General features: G+C 41.2%; 2 protein-coding genes across 2 annotated transcripts in view; both read right to left on the minus strand.

Annotated features, from left to right (window-relative positions):
- LOC141762134 (mucin-6) overlaps positions 1–17,183 on the minus strand; it is a 51,230-nt gene that overhangs the window by 25,181 nt on the left and 8,866 nt on the right. The window contains exons 18-27 of the mRNA XM_074626052.1: positions 16,865–16,905; positions 16,581–16,669; positions 16,143–16,297; positions 15,927–16,065; positions 15,671–15,775; positions 15,327–15,521; positions 14,931–15,003; positions 14,674–14,843; positions 14,341–14,497; positions 13,316–13,426 (exon numbers count right to left, since the gene is read on the minus strand). Of these exons, the coding sequence (XP_074482153.1) occupies positions 13,316–13,426; positions 14,341–14,497; positions 14,674–14,843; positions 14,931–15,003; positions 15,327–15,521; positions 15,671–15,775; positions 15,927–16,065; positions 16,143–16,297; positions 16,581–16,669; positions 16,865–16,905 (1,235 nt within the window). The remainder of the gene's footprint in view (positions 1–13,315; positions 13,427–14,340; positions 14,498–14,673; positions 14,844–14,930; positions 15,004–15,326; positions 15,522–15,670; positions 15,776–15,926; positions 16,066–16,142; positions 16,298–16,580; positions 16,670–16,864; positions 16,906–17,183) is intronic.
- Positions 578–10,908, minus strand: LOC141762130 (intestinal mucin-like protein). Its single transcript, XM_074626046.1, has 15 exons — positions 10,757–10,908; positions 10,421–10,630; positions 8,768–9,009; positions 8,451–8,637; positions 6,767–6,989; positions 5,582–5,748; positions 5,387–5,456; positions 4,535–4,644; positions 4,409–4,440; positions 4,146–4,311; positions 2,745–2,782; positions 2,534–2,641; positions 1,817–1,856; positions 1,501–1,609; positions 578–1,265 (listed from the first exon to the last, which is right to left on the minus strand). The coding sequence occupies exons 1-15, from the start codon at positions 10,833–10,835 to the stop codon at positions 1,082–1,084; spliced, it is 1,965 nt and encodes a 654-aa protein (XP_074482147.1). The 5' UTR covers positions 10,836–10,908; the 3' UTR covers positions 578–1,081.

Below are 17,183 nucleotides of genomic sequence, written 5' to 3' on the forward strand. Positions count from 1 at the left end.
GTGACAAAGTATTTTTCTCACCTGTGAATCGGCCATGGCAACTGTTTATGCCGTTAGAAGGTATCGCTGCCGGTAGCCTCCTCAGATGTAGCGTGCACGTTCGAAGCGCGTGCGGGCTTCGGACAGAGAGGAGAGAGCTGCTCGAGGGGATGCGTTTTCCGGATTCTACGCACTACAGCTTTAAAACATTGAATCTAATATAAAAGGCTAGCGTACAAATTCCGTTTGTTTTAATGATGAGAGGGAAAACACAAAAGCCTGTTAACTCCACCTAAATGCATTTATTTTGTCTCATTTATGAAGTATTTAACATGCGTATATGTTTTCAATAATACATGCGTAAAACAAAGTTGTGATTTATCAAACATATATCTCTTTTTAAATGTTTAAAGGTTTACCTATTCAAGATAATATGATAGTGATGCAGAAATGGCAGTAAAGATTGACAGAAACGTTCATTTATGCACAAATTCGCACTTCTTACGACTTACAGATAAGGCCTATTGTGAATCGGGTTGCAATGGTTTGTCATTTTTAAGGAGTAGGTCCCCAGAAAAAAAAGTTTGTGAAACACTAATTTAGAGTAACAATGATGTTTATTCTGGAAAGGGATGCTTGCTGTCGACCTTTTTTAAGTGCTATGAGCACCACAAGAACAGTTCCTCTACTTTCATTGTATTGGGGTGAAGGCAGAAATCTCAGTATCTCAAAAGCTAACAGCATGGCTTGATACCACTATTGAGAAACTATGATTTTTTTTTTGCAGTGAAACAACCTTTGACGTCCTGGAAGACTTGTTATTGGCAGAAATGTGAGTGATCAAAGCGGCTGTATGGCCAATCGGTACTCAGGGTGATAAAGTGTGAATAGAGTAGATTGAAGTTGCAATACTGCACTGGAAGAAGATGCATACTACAAACTTTGGCAATTAGTCAGTGATTTATTTGATAGAGAGATTCAGTGATTGCTTTAAATGAAGAACAGGGTTTTAATTAATAATTTATTGAATTTGAATATATTAGATTTTGATTTGGAAATCTAAAGGATACAAGGTTATTCTTGGCTCTGGTATGTGCTGTCATTACAGTAGTTCTCCAGTAGGAAACATGCTACAGGCTGTGCACTCACAGCTGGTGATGTGCTTGTAGTGGTATTGTCTGGTCGAGAGGTCGAAGCACTGCAGGGTCACTGGTCTCCTCTCGGAGCTCCAGTCCTGACAGCAACTGCACTTCTGCTTCACCACCAGATAACCGTGTAACACGACTCTGTTACATTGGACAGAGAGGTGGGGGGGGGGGAGGAAGACGGAGGACAGAGAGTTATTGAGACAGACAGAGGGAGGGAGAGAGATGTGTTATTATATCTTTAACCGGAGTTACAATTCAGCTCTAAACTTCACATGGGACTGAAGGAAAAAAGAAGTCCTCAGTATGAACACTAAAAACCTCAAAATGTGTTAATTGGCTGCTACTGATCAGTGACAGGTATATTTCTTCTCACCTGGGCTGAGACACACATTGGCCCTGACACACAGGTATCTGCATGACGGCGGTACAGTTTTCTACTGTGACGCTGACAGCGGTCACCTTCGGAGCACAGCTCTGGTTACCTGAAGTCAGAGGAAAATTAATACGGGAGGCAGTGTGATGAGTGACGGCAAAACATCTACAAAATATGAAGATATTTTTCCTCTTTATCAAGTTTTGAACGAAGGAAAGACCCACGTTATATAACTTTTGATTGGTTAAATAGCTGGACTGGAACTGAAATGTCAAATGTCAATCTTCAATATTTTATTGATTTTGACTTAACTTACAGGTAAAGCAGCAGTGTTGGACGTCCCAGATTCTGTCCTCCTGGTTAATAAATCACAACAGCTCAAGGTTAAAGGTGCTAAATGTGAGATTGGGAGCATTTCTATTGCTGCGCAGCTAACGGTGACTAAAAGCAGTAACAGTGAAAACAACAGCAACCCTGCCAACGATGCCGTCGGTCAGGACGGCGTTATCGGCTGTAGCCGCTGTATGAGCGGCAGCCATGAGCTAGCCAGTGGGGCACGCTTACATGCATGAACATGCACCAAAAGGCACACACAACCGGCGCTGCCATGTCAACAAAGCACGGAAAAGCTCTGATTACAACACACAGAGAGAGGGAGAGTGACTTCCTTCTCTGCTCAGGTAGACATTACTCCTCTATATCCTTACATCGCAACAGTTGTTTTCTGCTATATTAATGCTACTGATATCGTTTAGAGCACCTTTCCATGTTTGTTCTTCTACAGTTTTTGTATTCAAAATCCCTTTTCACTTGGTTAGCTAACCCATAACCCTTTTTCGTTTCATAATGTACCTCCCTGTAGGAAGAGAAATGCTTTCTTTCCACACCCAATAAATGTGACTTTTTTTTTCTTCATTCTAAAACAATGCTTTAGCTGGTGGTGAAATTCATTAATACATGACTTAGTATTACTGTAGAATAAGGCTGGTAGGATGGTATAGTTTAAGGAACAGAGCAGCGGGGTGTGCAGTACCTCCTGACAGTCTTCTCTGGGACAGACTCTCGTCTCAGTCTGAATGCCCTCTTTGCTGCAACTGAATGACATGCAGGGATGGACAGGATCCTTCCAACTGTCTCCCACCTACACACAACAAGACACAGTGATTCATTTCAATCTAAATGCTTTTTTTTCCTCTATGGGAGAATAAAGTAGAGAGACTGTTATAAGATTAGACACATCATACCTTGTATGTTTGTCCACGATAACTGCATGTCTTCTCAACTGAAAAAGGATGTGTTGTTTGTATTAGTATTCATGTGAGGAAAGGAAAGTCTCTGAGATAGTACTTAAAGGTCCCATATCATGCTCATTTTCAGGTTCATACTTGTATTTTGTGTTTCTACTAGAACATGTTTACATGCTATAATGTTAAAAAAAACACCTTTATTTTCCTCATACTGTCTGCCTGAATATACCTGTATTTACCCTCTGTCTGAAACACTTCGTTTTAGCGCATTTCAACGGAATTGTGTTGCTAGGCAACAGCTTGGGTCCATGATTTCCTGTCAGCTGATGTTATTTACATCCACTGCAACGGGAAATGAACTGGGACACATTTAAAATGTTTAAAACCGTGTAATGGTCTAAATATTGTATATTTATAACATCACAAATGGACAGAAATCCTAACGGCTTGTTTCAAACGCACAATTTGTGAATACGGGCTGTGTGTGTTTCTCTGTATATTGAGCGTTTTGATAGTTTAAAGGGACTGTTTGTAAGAATCAGAAGTTGCTTGTTAACAGCGACATCTGTGGCCATTAAGTCAAAGAAAGTCAGCGTCCTATTGCTCGTGCGTGCTTGTGATTGCGACACATGTCAGCTAAAACCACAGTATCACTATATTTCACCTGCTTGTCAGTAATGTTAGCTGACCAGATGAAGGTCTCTCCAAGAATCAAAGCTGATCCTAGTGTTGGCTTTTCCTGCTTCAGCCTTCCGACCGCGGCCGGAGGAAACAGGAGAGACACCGGAGTTTTGGTCGGAGACGATAACGTTTCTATCTGCGGAGTCCCATCACTTCACAAGACACGGGAAACTTCTGTTGGTCTGGAGGAGCTGCAGCATTTAATTCTGCACAAACGTCCACTGTACATTCACTAAATATTCTCAGAGCTAAACTAACTCTTCTGCAGTGTGTAGTGTGCGCGCATGCACGTGAGAGTGGAGCGAAAGAGCAAGCAAGAACGAGCGCGGTGTGTGAGTGAAGGCAAGCAGAGGAGCAGAGGAGCAGAGTACAGCAGAGACTCCGGTCCTGGAGACCAAAGCTACAGTCTCCCCCGTGTCCTCCGACCGTGGTCAACACTGTTTAGCAAGACGGGCTACACTAGATATAACTTTGCGGTTTTGGTGCTTCCGTGTAGTTTGTGTTGGAGTCTGAGTCTGAACATCGTAGCCACACGCGAGCGCGCATGGGACACCGACCCGAAACGATTTATACGTGTAAGAAGTTACAAACAGCCCCTTTAACAGGATTTATAAAGCACTTAAACCTGCTTTATAATATAAAAGACATGAAAATCTCACTTTCTTTAAATATGGGACCTTTAAACCATTTAAAATATTATGACGTGCCAGTGCTTACCACAAATCTGATCAGCACAGCAGGAGGTGTACATCGAGGTGTTTATCAGTACAGCACTGGGGCTACAGAGGGGAGCTGGTTCCGGGGGTTTTGGAACACACTCCTCTGTGTGAGTCTTGTTGTTACATGTACATTGGTAACAGCCGGACTGCCACACCTCGCCACCCTGGTGAACAGGTATAGAAATGCTTTTAAATATCTAGAATACAATCAAGAGTCAGAAATATCACTATTTTCGCACTGATGAGACAAAAGTTACTCACCATTCTGGGCTCACCGAGTGGTCCTTTACAATCTGACGGAAGAGACACAAACTGTACATTAACACTTGTTATTATGACAACATATGTCTAGGTGTGAGTGTCAGCCTTATAGCCCATGTTACTCACAGGGACAGTCAGACACACAGATGTGAGAGTGATTTCCTGCCCTGAAGAGGCCGCTGGGACAAAAACAGCCTTCCCTGCTGTTCTCGAGGGACGCTCCTTGATAACGCATTCTGTGCAGCCAAAACCAGAAGAGAAACAGAAATGGTGGACATCTTGATAGGGCAAACATTTGGGATTTAACCAAGTGAGAAATCAACAAGAACAAGTGTCTGTGAGTCCTGCCCGAGGCTATATGTTCTCAGTGATCCACAAATGACATCTCACTGTGGAGCCTCGGACTTTATTCAGACCAGTATAAAGCAAATTATAATGAGAAACTGGAGGAATCCCGGCGAGCCCTCTTTTCAGGAGTGGTTCACAGAGTTGGCAAAAGTGGCATCATACGAACAACTTTCTTTCAGCTTGAAGGACAGGACTGAGAAATATGTGGTGGAGTGGGGAGACTACTTGGAATACATTGCTCATGTGGACAGACCTTGAAGTAAAGCACACACCATCACACAATACTTGTATACACACCACACTCACACACACTTTGTGTGTTTGAAAATGTATTGGATTCTTGTAAATTAGATTAGATCATGGTGCAGATGAATGTAGGAATATGTATTTCATTTGTCTCTTTTAATTTATTTATTTATATTTATTTTTTGCATTTTATTTGTATACTAGGATTTTGTAGATATTATTTTTTAAATGTATTCATTTATGTCTTTTATTTATTATTGTTTTTTATATTAATATTATTTTGTGACAATGTTTATGTAAAAAATCAATAAAATACTAATTACAAAAAAAACAAAACAAGAACAAGTGTAAGGGTGTTATTTGGTCAAAGTGAATTTTACAAACCCTCCAAAGCAGAAGTCATCCAGCTTGTCACGATATTCTCTGTAAACCAATCCGTCTGGACATGTCACATCTGAAACAATGAACAAGGACAATTAAGTTATTAACGTCAAGTATCAGTTTCAAGACATACATTAAGTCCCTAGTATGACCGGCTTTGCTTTACAGAGTATAAGAAAAAGTATAAAAGATACATACTACAGCTTCCGTTAGTCAGTGCTCTCCAGTCAACACGGACACCAGCATTCATGCATTCCTCAGCAGCTTGCTCTAGTGATGAGCAAGGACCATTCCTGCATGAATCAAACTCACAGTTCTTCTTTTTAAGGGCCAGATTTACGTACCCGCTGCAATTTGAAAAGACTCTGAGGAAACAGAATAGATTCAATTTTTAGTTGGTTTGTTGAAATATTTAATCTCGATTAATCGCATGACTGTCCATGATTAATCACAATTAATTGCACATGTTTTATCTGTTCAAAATGTACCATAAAGGGAGATTTGTCAAGTACTTCATACTCTTATCAACATCTGAGTGGGCAAATATGCTGCTTTATACAAATGTATGTATATATTTATTAATTTATTATTGGAAATCAATTAACAACACAAAACAATGACAAATATTGTCCAGAAACCCTCACAGGTACTGCATTTAGCATAACAAATATGCTCAAATCATAACATGGCAAACTGCAGCCCAACAGGCAACAACAGCTGTCAGTGTGTCAGTGTGCTGACTTGACTATGACTTGACCCAAACTGCATGTGATTATCATAAAGTGGGCATGTCTGTAAAGGGGAGACTCGTGGGTACCCATAGAACCCATTTTCATTCACCCATTTAAAACTGGCCATGACAGTTTTTCCTCGCCAAAACTTAAGTGCAAGTTCAGAGCGTTATTTAACCTCCTTTGCGACAAGCTGGTATTACATGGTTAGGTTTTCTAGTTTCATGTACCAGTATCTTCACATTAGCTTTAAAACTGAGCCTGCTACAACCTCTGAAAGATCAATTGTGTTAATGTGTTAAAAAAATGAGTGGTGTTAAAACAAATTTGGGTTAACGCTTTATCTAACTTTGACAACCCTAATAATAAGCCAAGCCCTAATGTTTAGTCAAGGTTACTAGGTGGTTGCTAGGTCACCACTAGGTGGTTGCGTGGAGGTTGTTAAGGGTTGACTGCCAGGGAATTAGTAGGTAGGGTGTACTACTTTGTGTCTGCATTAGTCACAAAGGTAACTCTTAAGTAAAGGAAAAGCATTGCGTCGGAGTAAACACACTAATTCCCAAATCTACCACAAATTCCCTGACGAGGTGTGTGTGTGTGTGTGTGTGTGTGTGTGTGTGTGTGTGTGTGTGTGTGTGTGTGTGAAGCTTACGGGTGGTGTAGCAGCTCACATAGTGAGCTCGCAGGGCAGGGGGTGGTAGTGGTTGTGTAAGTGGGTACTGTAGTGGATGAGTAACAAGGTAAGTCCCTTGGTGCAGAAGCACAGGCCGGCTTCAGCGGGTCGGCGTACACCCAGTCATAGGCCGTCTTATCACAGCAGCTGTTGTCCTCGATCTGCCCTCCTTTACGGATACATGATGCAACGCCACATACACCTGGGGAGAACACGGAGAGGTGCCATCTGATGTCTAATATACACATAAACCTTTTAATTGACATAAACACTCTACACCACTCACACTATGTATGGCTTTTAGCCTTTTTTTATGGTTATATGGCCCATACGTAGACCAACCCCTTCCCCCTATTATAAACTATACGCAGACATTCAAGCAAGAAACCTCAAACAAGCAGCATTTATGCTATCTAAAAAAACAGAAAGTGGCTGGTTAAAAAAGTTAAAAAGTTAAATGTGCAAAATGTAAACAAGCAAATTGGATCAAAGACAACATGTTTCTTTGGGATTGGTGTTTCTTTCTGCCCTCAGTGATCAGAAAGTGTTTAATGCAGCTTAAGTTCCTGATCAGACTGAGCACGTTTTAGCAGCCTGGTGCAGCTTTTTGTAATTGTTTGAAGCGTTTTGCGTGCTGATTTGCGATGCTGAGCGCCTCGCATTTTTGCGCCCTGTACGCCTCAAGTTGAAAAAATTCAACAACGGAAAAGTGACTGACATTATTTTTTTCTCATTGTGGTGACTTTTGCTGGACACCAGGAGATATATATGACTTAACCAATCGTAGTTACCATGATCCGAACAGAAAACAGCAGGTCTGGAGGCAAATTAGTGCAGTACTTCAGATTTCGGGTAAGTTGTTTTCATAAATTTGAACTGTACTATTAACTATTAGGTAGCGTTTATGGTTTGTGTTAAGTTAACGTTAGCACTCATTTGGTGGTTTCCTGGCAACAATTAAAAAAAAGACGCAGCAAATTTCCTTCACTTCACTTTACTGTTTTCCAAACTGTTAAACCTCTGTGTATATACAGTATATATATATATTTATATAATTAATTTTATTTATTTATTTATTACTTCTCTATACATACTACATTCCTGTGTACACCTCTGTTCAGTTTTCCCATCTGAAATACTGTCCTCAACAAAATTACTTTTACATTACTATTCTATACTTACTTTATGCCTTAGATTATATTTTGCTTTTACATTTATTAGTGTGATTTCCCCTCTTATATATATACATATTTTATGAGCGTTGTTGAGGGAACCTGAGACCGAAGATTTTCATTGCCAATGACTGCTTTGCTGGAATTGACATATGACAAATAAAGAACCTTGAACCTCGTCTGATCGGCCACCAAAAAGGCGCGGTGTGGTGCGCCTTGCGTTTTCCACCTGCAAAACGCGCTCTTTCAGATCAGGGCCTAGAGCTGTTTGGCTTTGTTAGCCTACAAGCTAATTTAGCAACATGTTGGCTACTGTTATAAAATTGTCAGACACGATTAAGCTAATAAATTCATAAAAAATCTGCGAGATTTAGAGGTTCTTTTTGCATTACCTGAAAATCACCCCTACACCCAAACAACCACTGTCAAAATGGATGTATAATATGCATTTAACCACACCCGTGGACCGTCCCCTTCGATCCATTACCCACCACATTGTCCCTGGGTGTTGTTGAGGAAGTACTCCATGGCCAGACTGACCACCAGGGTGTAAGAAGGACTGAGGGAGACATAAGAGCGGAGCTCTGGGAGGTAGATTGACACTAAGTACCTCGTGGTCTCAAACCTAAACCCGTGCTCCTCATATGGTGGCTCTATGGTCACGTTGTTCAGAGTTGCCTAGGGAGAATTAGATCAGTATCAACTTAATTCTTTCAATAGAGTATGGTATGGTAAATAGTAGAGCTCTGAAGTAAAAATACGCTTTATCGTGACATACTGTAATAAATAGAGTTGCATTTTATCCTACCTGTACTCCAAACAATCGCGGTAGGATACGGAGTGTAGCTATATTGTCCTGATATTTCAGGATGATGCCTTTAGCACAAGAGCCCTGCAGGCCCGGCACACAGTCTACGTTGTCCACAGCAATGGTCAGATGATGACGCGGTGACCGCTCCTCCACCAGGATGTAGGTGCATTCGTCCAGGAAATCGAAGGTTACACCTTGGAAAGAGATGTAGTGGGGGTCCCCATATAGCTCGCAGCGACCTAGGGAGGTTAAGAGGTGATTTTAATAGATATGGACAGAAAAGAAAAGAATTAGCCACGTTAGCAGCCTGGCTCTAGGGATGGCATCAAAGACTGTATATTGATAAGAAATGAAAGTAAATTGTTTATTCCATTGCAACATCGCACATTTATTCAATAAACTTGTCTGCCCGGCTGCTTCCCAGAGGAGCATTAAGTGAGCACACAGATTTTGAGAGCAATATCAAACTTTTTCATGTCAGGGACCCCCAAAATGGATGTCCAATAGACCACAGACCATGGACGTATAAGAGGTTGTGTCCTGTGCTTTTGCCTTGCGTGTTAGTAAATAGCCTACAACTCCATTAAATTCTGTTTATGTCATGCTACTAGCACTACTAGCTACTGGCCGATAACCGGTTGTTTGGGAACAGAGACGTTAATACATCCCACCACGGTACAGGCTTACAGCACACAGCCCATGGGTGTATTATAAGGTAATAAAAGTGGTGAATTACAGCCAATATATCCATTATTACAGCCGCAAACAGCTAGCAGGAAGCTGGCAGAACCAAATGTGTCATATGAGCGTGCAGGGCGGTGCAGTCTTGTGGGTCTGATGCACGTTCATAATGCTGAGGAAAATAACTTGATTCGGCTATTAGTGAATTTTAAATTTTTAGGACATAATGATTTAAATGAGGGCTATTTAAGTGTTCATACTGGGAAGTTGATTTACCTCAAAAGTCCTCTGATTTACAGACATCTCTTTATTTATCCATGGAGTTTCGTCTCTTTGCTTCTATACTCTTTGATGGCATTGTCGGTCGGTCGCTCAATTCACCCCTGTGTTCCAGACTAAAACATTTCTACAACTATTGGATGGATTGCCATGACATTTACGACATGCATTCATGTTCCCCACAGGATTCGTTACAATTATCTTGGTGATCCCTTAACTTTTCCTCTAGTACCATCATCTAGTTTGACATGTGTCCAACACTTTACATCATTACCAAATACCTACGAAACATTCCCATCAGCCTTAACTGTACTTTGTGATAAGTGCTGATTAGCAAGAGATGGCATTCTAAACAAAGATAGTGACCACAGTAAACGTTACCTGCTAAACGTCAGCATGTTAACTTTGTCATTGTTAGCATGTTAGCATGCTGACGTTAGCATATAGGTCAAAGCACCAATGTCCTTAACTACAGCCTCACAGAGTGTGGCGTTATAAGGACAGATACGTCAGTGCGGATTGATTCAAGGGAATTGGGAACAAGATTACTTGATGCTGTTCTCAAGAGCAGCACTTTGTACTCTGAAATAAAATACACTGCCTAAACACACACAGAAAATATCAGAGATAGACATGTAGAGGGATAAATGGGGGCAAACGAGAGCAGTGGCAAAGACGGACAACACTTACAATCACACTTCCATGTTTCACAGCATCCATCTGAGACTTTTGTGGCTTGGCCTCTGGGGCAGTTGGGAATTGTAGACTCTGGACAAACCACTGAAGTCAACTCTATCTTCCCATCTGTACAGTTCTTATGGAAGCAGTCCTCTGTCCACGTCTCACCGCAATCCCAGCGTTTTCTCCTCTTCAGGTCTGTACACTCACACACTGGTGGTTCTATAAACACAAAACAGAAGACAGTGACCATGGAATAGAATAGTTTAGGCAATTATTTAAGGAACTGATTGCTAGGATAAGTGAAAAAAAACAGACTAATGTGCAGAGCGAGTACATGGCACGCACCCTTGGTTGTGGAGCTTGGTACAGTTGTAGTTGTTGACCAATTTTCAGTAGAAGTTGAGACATTGGTAATGGTCGTCATCGGTGTAGAGGGCGCTGTTGACGATGTTTCAGCCGTAGTTGAGGAAGTTGTAGTTGGTGGAGGGGTAGTGGAAAGCGCTGTTGACCAATATTCAGTAGTAGTTGAGACAATGGGAATGGTCGTCATTGGTGTAGAGGTGGTGGGGGGCGCTGTTGACGACGTTTCAGCCGTAATTGATACCAGTTTAGCAGTTGTGAATGTCGTTGTTGTGCCGGTGACTTCTGTGGGGTATGTTGTCATTGTTGTGCCTGATTCTTCAGTGGTTATCAGTTCAGTGGTAGATGTTGCATTGGTAAATCCTTCACTTGTGGGCATCTCGGTGGTGTATGTTGTTGGGGGCATCGTCGTGGATTTAGACGTCACTCCCTGAGACGTTGTTGCTTCTGAGAAGGTGGTAGTGGGTTGAGTGGTTGAATGTGTAGAAGAGGTAAATGTTTCAGTTGGAGCTTCTGACATGGTTACTTCAGTTGGACCTGAGGTTTCAGCAGATGTAGCAGATGTAGCTGGGGTAGTTGTAGTTGTTGGTGTAGAGGTGGTGGAAAGCATAGTTGACCAATTTTCAGTAGTAGTTGAGACATTGGTAATGGTCGTCATTGGTGTAGAGGTGGTAGGGGGCGCTGTTGGCAATGTTTCAGCCGTAGTTAAGGTAGTTGTAGTTGTTGGTGTTGAGGTGGTGGAAAGCGATGTTGACCAATTTTCAGTACTGGTTGAGACATTGGTAATGGTCGTCATTGGTGTAGAGGTGGTAGGGGGCGCTGTTGGCAATGTTTCAGCCGTAGTTAAGGTAGTTGTAGTTGTTGGTGTTGAGGTGGTGGAAAGCGATGTTGACCAATTTTCAGTAGTAGTTGAGACATTGATAGTGGTCGTCATTGGTGTAGAGGTGGAAGGGGGCGCTGTTGACGATGTTTCAGCTGTAGTTAAGGAAGTTGTATTTGTTGGTGTAGCGATGGTGGAAAGCGCTGTTGACCAATTTTCAGTAGTAGTTGAGACATTGGTAATGGTCGTCATTGGTGTAGAGGTGGTAGGGGGCGCTGTTGGCAATGTTTCAGCCGTAGTTAAGGTAGTTGTAGTTGTTGGTGTTGAGGTGGTGGAAAGCGATGTTGACCAATTTTCAGTACTGGTTGAGACATTGGTAATGGTCGTCATTGGTGTAGAGGTGGTAGGGGGCGCTGTTGGCAATGTTTCAGCCGTAGTTAAGGTAGTTGTAGTTGTTGGTGTTGAGGTGGTGGAAAGCGATGTTGACCAATTTTCAGTAGTAGTTGAGACATTGATAGTGGTCGTCATTGGTGTAGAGGTGGAAGGGGGCGCTGTTGACGATGTTTCAGCTGTAGTTAAGGAAGTTGTATTTGTTGGTGTAGCGGTGGTGGAAAGCGCTGTTGACCAATTTTCAGTAGTAGTTGAGACATTTGGAATGGTCGTCATTGGTGTAGAGGTGGTAGGGGGCGCTGTTGACGATGTTTCAGCCGTAGTTAAGGTAGTTGTAGTTGTTGGTGTAGAGGTGGTGGAAACCTCAGTTGACCAATTTTCTGTGGTAGTTGAGACATTGGGAATGGTCGTCATCGGTGTAGAGGTGGTTGTTGACAACGTTTCAGTGGTTGTTGGTGTAGTGGTAGTAGAAAGCATTGTTGTTTCGGTGGTAGTTGAAGCAGTTGTGGTTGTTGGTGTAGTGGTAGTAGACAGCACTGTTGTTTCAGTGGTGGTTGAGGCAGCTGTGGTGGGAGGGCTTGATGTAGGAGCAGGTGTAGTAGTGGGCGGAGGTGCTGTTGGAGCAGAGGTGGAATAGAGGTCTGGTGTTTTGAAAACAGGTTCTGTGAAGGCAGATATACTCTAATCTAAAATATTTAAAAAGCTAATAGTTTTTTGTAACTGGTATTTTGTAAATGTAGTCGTACATGAATATAATTCATACTCACGACAGTTCATTGTTCCATTTTCACAGCGACTGAGGAGGATAATATAAGAAAATCATAAATATCCAGTTGTCAATGTAGCAACTAATGAAATGTGCACAATTTTTCAGATTATGCTGAACATATACATATGTAGACATACTGTCTATATATGTGAAGAATTGCTGAACTTACCACTCAGTAGACTGTATCATCACCAATGCCCGAGGCTGAATGATAGTGTCATTAAAATAACAGGTGCAGTTTCTCAATTTGGTGCATTCACCAGTATTTTCATCATAGTATGCACCATCCTTTGAACATCTGGGGTAGCAGCCTTTTCCAAGAATACACATAATGTTTATTTTATGGGTGCAAATGGATTTGTACTAAACATTGACTAGAAAAAAAACCATTTCATAGATATCTAAATTGTGAGGGTTTTATTCAGTTTAAATAAGTTTGCTTGCAATACTGCCAGAATTAGACATTAAAACATTGTTTTCAATTTTCATTTTCACTAAATTTAACTGATGATTAAGAATTAAGTTTAGCAGTTACATTAGGATAAAACTGAGAAAGTCTGCTTACCTTCCAGCTTGCGAGTCACGTAGTTGTCTTTTCCGCAGGTTAGCGTCTCACCGCAGGCTTCATAGTGCCAGCTACACTGGCCCTGCTCGTTGTAGTAGTCACAGTAGACCGCTAAGGTTTAAATGATGACAGGGTAAGTTGTTACAGACTTATAGAGTTTATGTTTATGATTTGCAGAAATCCAATAATAATTGACACACTTTTCATCATATGGATTGTTGGCTATATTGATTGATTACTTTATTTATGTGTCTTACACAGTGTCAGTCCCTGCATAATGACAAAGAAATATTCCAGTATTGATAAAACATTATATAAAGTGTATAAAGTACGTGAAATACCAAGCAGTGAAATGAAACTTGGATATTTACCTTTAAATTGTCTCTAATGTACTATATGTTCCATATTACCAACTCTTTAGCATGAAAGTAAACTTGAACAAGAGATGATGCATCTTTAGCACTTTGAGCATAGCCCACTAAAAAAAATTGTTTTGTTAAAATGCTTCCTTACATGACGATCTCCTTTCACTCGACTGACTGGTGCTGATCTAATCTATGTTCTCTTTATGGGTTTAAGTTAGAAGTTGTTCTAAAATGTCGCATTGCTGCTACCATCTGAAAAAAAGATGTCTTTAAAGGTGTAGTGTGTAGGATCTGGCGGCATCTAGTGGTGAGGTTGCAGATTACAACCAGCTGAAACTTCTCCTGTGTGTCAAGCGTGTAGGAGAACTACAGTGGCTGACGCAAGAAATGTGAAAACGTGAATGTCCTTCTGTGTTTGGTTGGTCTGTTCTGGGCTACTGTAGAAACATGGCGGCCAGCTCCGTGAAGAAGGACCCGCTCCATATGTAGATATAAACAGCTCATTCTAAGGTAATGATTCTTATTTTCAGCTGATTATACATAAAACATACTTCTTAATATTATATTCCATCTCTGCTAATAGATCCCCCTAAATGTTGCACACTGTTCCTTTAAGAGTCAAATTAATGTTGGTGGGGGGAAAAAAGGGTCTTAACTTACGACACAAATCAGGCGTCCTCCATTTTACACACACATCCTGTTCGCTGCAGGCCTCTGCGTAGGCCGCCACAGCTGTGCAGAAGCCCAGGAACTTCCCTTCAAACTCACAGGAGCAGGACTCCTGCACACAGGCATGGTAGTAGGGATCTGGATCCACCTGTAGAACATCCAAAAATAGAGCTTTTACTAACACATCTAAGGGCTCTCTGTGAGGGGTCTATAACTGTATATACTTATTATATGGTTTCAAAGCTATAGCAACTAAAGACCTGCACAGGAGTCCAACCCCTGACCCCTGGTGTTGGTGTCATGCTAAATATGTAAAATACATACTTTTAAGTGGCAATCATTGAATGTGTCTCCTGTAAGGATCATACAGCGCCGCTGGGCCCAGGCTGAGCAGTAGGATTTGCGTTCACATGGAAATATCTCAGTGATCACATCAGAGCAAGGAGTTGTGGCGGCTTTCCAGCTGTTGCCAAATGCCAGAGGACTGGACTCCACTAAAAAAAAAAAATGTTTTGGTGTTATTTTGACCACTGTGACAAAACTAAACGTCATATCTTCATAAAATCAAAAAGAAAATGTACCTGCTGAGCCACTTATCTGAAGGTCATTCATCTCATTGGAGTCAAAATTGCCACAGAGGCCGCACACTCGGTTCTGCAGGAGAGATGGTTGTGAAATGAATTTTAAAATGTATTAAAAAGTTCAGCAAGTACACTTAAAATGAAAGGAACTGCTGATGTTTAGGGAGGATGGATCTATTAGTGATGATCAATGCTTAAATATAATGTTAGTGTCTTTTCTAGTAGTAACACATAGAGGCTTTGATCTAAATCGAAGTTGACTTGAGCTGGTTAAATAAATAAATCAGTACAAAGTTGAGAGAGGAAGCAAGAAGACATTAAGCAATTTAGGCTCAGGATCAAAGTGTGACAAGTGATATATATAAATAACTAGATTTCCAAATCCTCATCACTCACCCTCCAGTACGCATGCAGCTCGATGGTGAGCCGGGTGTGTTTGTCCCAGATGAGAGTGATCCCTCTGCTCGGCACTGAGATTATGATGTAGAGTCCCACGGTGTGCGTGGAGTAAAGCGGATCTTGCTGCAGAGTCCAGCCTTCGTGGTGGCGCCTGGTCACCTTCATGTCGCTCAGTGTCAGGGTGACTTCGCCCTGTTAGGACAGCACAGGTACAACTCATGGTATAAGAATATTTTTAGTGTGTGAAGCAATGGGATGGAAAAAAGTGAATAACGGAATTAATATTAGTATAATGAAGATAATGATAATAAACATGTGGACAATAGCTCCCAGAAATCCACCTGAAGGTCGAGGATGATGGAGCGAGAGCAGGTGAGCGCCTCGTCACAGCAGGGGACGCTCTCCACTCTGACAGAGAAGGTGCCCTTTCCATTTCCACAGTCATCCTTAAAGTAAAAAGATCATATTTAAAATGAAAAATATGGCAAACTCTGGGCATATATTTTAAAAAATTCCCTATAGTATTTGGATGATGTACTGTATCCTTTGAAGGCGATGCATTGGAGGCCTACAAAGCTTTCGTGCTTCATGTCTCACCTCTACAAGTATGTACTGGCATTGTCCATCGAAGCGATACCATTTGGAGTCGAAGGTCTGGTAGTGTCCGTTCCCGTAAACTTGACACTTCCCGGGGCAAGGCTCGTCTCTGCAGTGCCACTGACCCTGACCACAGATACTGTAACAGTAGTGATGTAAACCTTTTAGCCTCTGGCTTTAATAGCAATGAACAATTATGAAAGCAACAGGTGTTACCATGTTTTGCAGTTGGTTTTGACGTGCTGTCCCACGCTGAATACTTTGCCACTGTACACACAGGTGCAGTTGTCCAGAGGAACACAGTTTCCACGGTGATCCTCATACTGGTCATGTGGGCAGTAGCAGCCACTCTCACAGGTCATATTGGTCACCTGGAAATCACACCAAAAGAATATGTTGTAACCATCACAATAAAAGAAACCTGTATTTGGACAAAGTGACCGGTAAAAAAATTTAAAAATCAAATGACAGATTTCAGTAGCAGCTGCTCTCAATTTAATGCTAATAATAATAATAATAATAATAATAAATAGCCATATTATTAAGCTTACAGTTTTAACGGGTAATTAGTCAGATACTGCTTTCAAATGAAGAATGAAGAATAATTCATGAATAAGCAAGTCATGTATAGAAACATAATATCTGTTGACCTACCATTGGTTTGCTGAGACTGTCACAGGTTTTCTGAGCCGTGTTAACTGGGAACTCGGAGCAATGAAAACAAACCTTCCCATTTTTGCACCCTGCGTTAATAAGATTCCAGACAGTTCACAGATTTAATTTTTTATTTTTTTCCTTTTGTTTTGCAGAAACTAGCATTACATTTTTTTATTGTTAAAACTCTGGGTGAATTCCCACTTTTAACATATTAATGAAGTTGAATAATCAATGGAGCAAAGGTAACAAAGGATGATTTTGATAGAAGAATATATATTTACCACAATCCGGAGAACAGTGCAGTTCTCCATTCTCACAGATGCTGCAATAAACACAATATTTTGGTTTGAGATATAAAACAATTTTGCCTACATACAGTATGTTTACATCATAGGTGTAGTCTCACTATAACAGCATTTGGGAAGACTTGGTTAGGGTAGACAGTGGGTAAAAGCCTCAGACATAAATGGTATTTAAAAGGTATACTGTGCAGGATTTTCTTAAAATAGAAGATCATCACTTATGACCCACTAGAAGTGTTTGGCTGTGTCTGTATCCACAAAGACCTCTGCCTGTATTTTCTTCCCCTGGGTGTGTTGC

The sequence above is a fragment of the Sebastes fasciatus genome, chromosome 23 (genome assembly GCF_043250625.1).
Source record: "Sebastes fasciatus isolate fSebFas1 chromosome 23, fSebFas1.pri, whole genome shotgun sequence".
Taxonomy (NCBI): domain Eukaryota; kingdom Metazoa; phylum Chordata; class Actinopteri; order Perciformes; family Sebastidae; genus Sebastes; species Sebastes fasciatus.